The sequence below is a fragment of the Propithecus coquereli genome, unplaced genomic scaffold (genome assembly GCF_000956105.1).
Source record: "Propithecus coquereli isolate 6110/MARCELLA unplaced genomic scaffold, Pcoq_1.0 Scaffold157, whole genome shotgun sequence".
Taxonomy (NCBI): domain Eukaryota; kingdom Metazoa; phylum Chordata; class Mammalia; order Primates; family Indriidae; genus Propithecus; species Propithecus coquereli.
The window spans coordinates 2,781,495-2,786,494 of record NW_012140191.1 but is presented as its reverse complement, the minus strand read 5'-3'; the positions used below and the strand labels follow the sequence as shown (position 1 = coordinate 2,786,494).

The 5,000-nt window shown below is 34.9% G+C and overlaps 1 protein-coding gene across 1 annotated transcript in view; it reads right to left on the bottom strand.

The window, feature by feature from the left end:
* Window positions 1–4,525: 4,525 nt before the first annotated feature.
* The window catches only part of GPD2 (glycerol-3-phosphate dehydrogenase 2 (mitochondrial)), a 139,075-nt gene continuing 138,600 nt past the window's right edge, over window positions 4,526–5,000 (bottom strand). The window contains exon 17 of the mRNA XM_012640782.1: window positions 4,526–4,651. Coding sequence (XP_012496236.1) covers window positions 4,526–4,651 — 126 coding nt within the window. The remainder of the gene's footprint in view (window positions 4,652–5,000) is intronic.

Sequence of the window (5,000 nt, the reverse complement as noted above, 5' to 3'; positions counted from 1 at the left end):
AGCAATGCAATTTAATGCCAAATATAGAGAACAAATTTGGTCCTGATAATTCTGCTCAAACAATACTTTGCTTAGATCACATGAATGTTATTGTTCTGGACCAGGTCTTTAACAAAATATAAAGATATCTATTGATTTTTGTAAAGGGCCCAGTACCTTCTGTGCAGGACTATCTCTGGTAGCATCAAGGCTCACATACACCGGATTCTGTGCCTGTATTTCCCAAGTTAGGTAGCTCATTAGAGACCTAAAATACAAAGTACATGCAACAAAACGCTCATCATTTCTGCCTCCTATACAAAATTTTTTCATTATGAGTGTGTCACATCAATTTAAAATTTTTGCTGTTTCCTTCTTTCATAAGTCAAATGTCATCAGGTGAAATCTGACAACAGTGATAATGCAATGCTGACAAAGATTGCAAAATATTGATGTGCTAGTATCATATTTCCCTTTTTTGTTGATGACCATAAATTTTGTACATTTAAAAATTGGAGGCAATATTTTGACAAATTTGTAAGTGCTATCAAATTTGATAAGCTAGCTTGATAAAGGACATTTTAAGCTGCTATGTATTTTTTCCAGGCACTGAACAGTTAGTTCATTGTTCCAAGTGTAACTGGAAGCCATTGCTGGGGTATTCTATACAATTTTAAAGAACCATCAGAAGCTCACACATGCCTTTGAGCATGCAGAACCAGGAGGCGGCACATCTAAACCACAAATGGAGAATATACTCCACATACACGCGTAAATTAAAACCTATAAAATAACATGGGCATTATAAAATTTGTGTTAAAACTGATAACAGCTTTACTGATTTACTGACAATGAAAATACATAGCATTTTTTTCTGTCAGAGCATTTATCAACACTTGGCAACACTGCACTAACTTGACATGTAAGATGATCAAAATGGATTATGTAATCTTTCCCATTCATTTCTATTGATTTTAGTTATGATAAAATTCATCAGAGTGCCTGGGGACGCTTAAGCTGAAAGGCTCTGGTTGATAAAAAAATAAAATTAAAAAAAAAAAAGAAAGGAAAAAAGGAATTCAACTGAGTTGTAACAGGATGAATGTAATTTTAGAATAGGATTGCACAAATACAGAAGTCATGCCCTAAAGGCTACAGCAACAAATTAATACAAATAACTCCAGCAGTCTCATAAAATTACATCTGTCTATGTAGATATTTCACTTTTGTGTCATTATAAACATAGTTTGTGAAAATATTTTCAAACTTTTTTTAAACTTCAACAGTAATCAAAGTTATTTGTCTGACTGCAAGTAACATCAAAATGCCAGCAAATGGACCATTTTAATCAGTTTTATTGATTCATGCTTCCAGTTCTTATTCAGTTAAAAACAAGGCACATTAAATACATCCTCTTATTGCTCTATAAATGCATGCAGCTCATTCTGTATATCAAAAGTAATAAATAATGGCGATAAAACACCAAGACAGTTATAAAAATGACAACCCAGCCTCAAACACAGTATTTAACAGTCCAATCTAGAACAATAACCCAACACAAAACATAAAAGTGTCACATATGAAAACATGCAGTGTGTATATCCACTCCAGCACTGGGCTTATATTTGATATTCTTTAAAAACATAGTAGGGTTTTTTTACGCCCTAAAAAAGGTTGACATAATGCAAAACAGTGCAAGTTATAGCATCATTGACTTCAACATTACATTCATACGCCAAAAATCATTACAGATACATAAAAAAGAAAAAAAAACAAAATCAATAATGACTCTTACAATATATTTGGTAAAAGTCATAATGAAATTTTTGTTGTACTAAAGAGAAAGCTACGTATTTTGAAACAGACAAAACAAAGCCAGAAACCAAAGCAGAATAGGGAGCATGCATTTAATAGCAGAAATTCTAAAGTTACACTCAGTATAAATTGATTGAAAGCAAGAATATCGCCAACAGCGTGATGGATAAGAGGCAGATAACCTTGGCTTAACAAATAATCCAGCATCATCAACATTGTTATGACCATGGTGGGGGCTATTTAAGGTAGCATTCAACTCTCCAGCACAGATGGGGGTTCCTTCACCTGAATCCCCTTAAAGGTTCTTGAAATAAATCATTTGATGATAAACGGCAATCTTCGCAACACCCACCCCCACTCCAACAGAAACAACTAATATCAAGTTTATATAAAAAGGAAAAAAATTCTTTTGTGCTTGGAAAGAGTTTTGAAGGGGCTTATTCCTCTATTTCTCTCACCCCGCCCCTTTCTGAAATCAAGTACAGTAGCTGTCAGGTTTAATTAAGAACTTATAAAAAAAATGCTGGGGTGCTTTATTCACAGTAATGCCTTGAAACCAGTTTATTCCAAATGGGTCTCCAGGATTGGTGAAGGACTGCATGTTTTAGAATTTAGCAGATTTTAAGCAAAAGCAGATATGCTCAAAAGAAGGAAAGTGTGCTTCTCTTTGTCCTTCAAAGAACTTCACTCATAGCAAAGCGTGCACAAACAAGGCCTGTTTAACAAACACAGATCTGCCCGGGCCAGTCACATTCTAAGCCCGTTCCCTACTGTAACTGAACCAGGGAGGATACAAGTCATCGTTATCTTGATCTAACTAGAAAGAGAGAAAGAAAGAGAGAGCACAAATATACAATATTGTGGTATATCATCTAGGATGTCTTAAAGGACAATTCATCTACCTATTGAGTGTCATCGGGTTCTAAACAGTGAAATTCATTGTCTTGATAGAAAAACACTAAATTGCAAAGCCACATTTATGTAAAAAAAAAAAAAAAAAGCCAGTGTAAAAATTCACACTTTGAAAGAAAAAAGTTCACAGTGACACCTGGGAGCATCACTTGCTCTTTTTAGGTTTTCCTTTAGGAAGTGGCAAGTATCTAAACTTCATTTAAAAACAAAATGAGTTAAGATTCCATCTTTCCCTGTGGTTTCTGTTTGTCTCAGAGGTGGTGGGTGGGGGCTTAGGTGAGTGAAACTCCAGTGTTTATATTGTGACATACAGGCTCATAACTCACTTGAATAAGGCATAAAGATATTCTACGATGTTGACATAAATAGAGATAACAGCACAAAAGTGTTTTATGTACCAGTTTAAAAAACTAAGACTTCAAGTCTGTGCAATAAAAACCTGCCGTGAAATAAAGTGTTACATTTCCTATTACGTTACAGACCCTGATCTTAAAAAACAAAAAAAGTGAGTAAGTCAGCTTCACAAGAGGAAGCACAATTATTAAATACTCAGATGACTAGTTGAAATGCAAAAGCATCCCGAACTGGCTTTTTAAATTCCACACATTACTTGCTAAATTCAATGCACACTGATTTTTGCTTTTGGGGTGTTTTTTTGGGGCAGAGGAAGTAATTCTTTCATTTTTATTTCTGGTTGACTGAGAATATTTCCATTGAATAACAGGAGGGGAAAGGCTTTAAACAATCACAACGACCTTGGATACTGAACTGTCTTATTTTGCATACAATTATTATTAAAGTTAACTGAAGTCTATTCTATCCTCTTTTACTACATTTGCAAATACCCCAAAAAAGTGATAGGCCAGGTTTGACACCACTGCAAGCTCTAACATTTCGGATTTGGGGATCGAAACTTGTGTTAACATACGTAGATATACAAACACATGTTCTTAACCCTTAAATGTATTATTACTGTAAAGACTGGAGAAATTTGGTCTCATCCCATTACATCCAACTTGCCACTTCAATGCTGGTTTTAAAGTAAGAAAAGTAGGGATCTTCCTGGCAACAATGACAGTCAAAGAAAACCAGCAGTGACTGAGGAAAAAAATGAACTGCTGAGATGAAACTATCACTGTAACTTCCAGCAAATGTCAATGCTATCCTTATCTTATACCTGTGATTCTGGAAGCTTTCAGAGTTTCTTTTTGAGACTTGCTCCTGTAACCAGACCTAAACTTCTTCTTCTCTCTCCAGTTTGCCAGTCATGCTCTAGATATAAAATTGTGCAATATTGTTCGGATGAGGAAGATAGACAAGCTGGAGGAAGAAGGGGCTGAAAAGTCTCCAGAAACACTGTATCATTTCAATAGGTCACTCTCTTTAATAAATGCCATCTATAAGCTTAATCTCCAGAGCTTTGTGCATGTCACAAAATTTCTGTAGCTTCTTTTTTCAATTGTTGCCAAAATATTCTGCCTTTAGAATTGATTTAGAATAAATGAATAATTAAAAAGAAGAGCATGTCAAGTCTAACAGGTCACAAAATCCATGTAAAATGTTAAATCAATGTGCATTGAAAATGAGGAAAAAGGATAAAATACACTATTTAGAAGCGAGATTGAATGACAAATACAGATAAAATATCAGCATATAAAGTTGGCAAATACACCAACATCCTAAAGGTTTGGAATGTTTTCCAGTGTTAAAAAAGGCAGCTATTCATATTCACTATTTTAGAGTGGTTTAAGTCATCTCTGGTTGTTACATGGTGATTTGTTGTTCCTATGTTTGTTGGCTGTGGATTTACTGCTCAGACTCACAATCCTCCACAACTACGGTCCACTGGAATTGGAACTCTTCTATCAAGGTTCTCTTCTGCAGTTTTCATTAGTATAGCAAGCCGGCTTCCAGACACCCTTCCTTTCTGAATAGCACTCATCAGCTTAAAGAGAAAATACACAACAGATTCAGAAGACAGGACAGCTTACTTCCTTCTTCATAGCATTTTAATGGTTACCATTACAGTGGACGCAGGTAATTAAGTGCTTCATCAAAAACCATCACAAGTACTACAACTCAAATAAGAACAGTACACTTTTTACACATTTCAAAAAGAGGGGAAGGAGCAGGTATTTCACCACTGCTGCAAAAGTCACATCTATCTAGCAAATCAGCCTGCCTTTAAAAGCAAATCTTAATGCATCATTTTTTGTCCCTTAATGTGCTCAGGGCATTTTTTTTTTTTTTTTTTAGCAACTTCAAATATTGGCTCTTTAATTCCATGTAAAAAT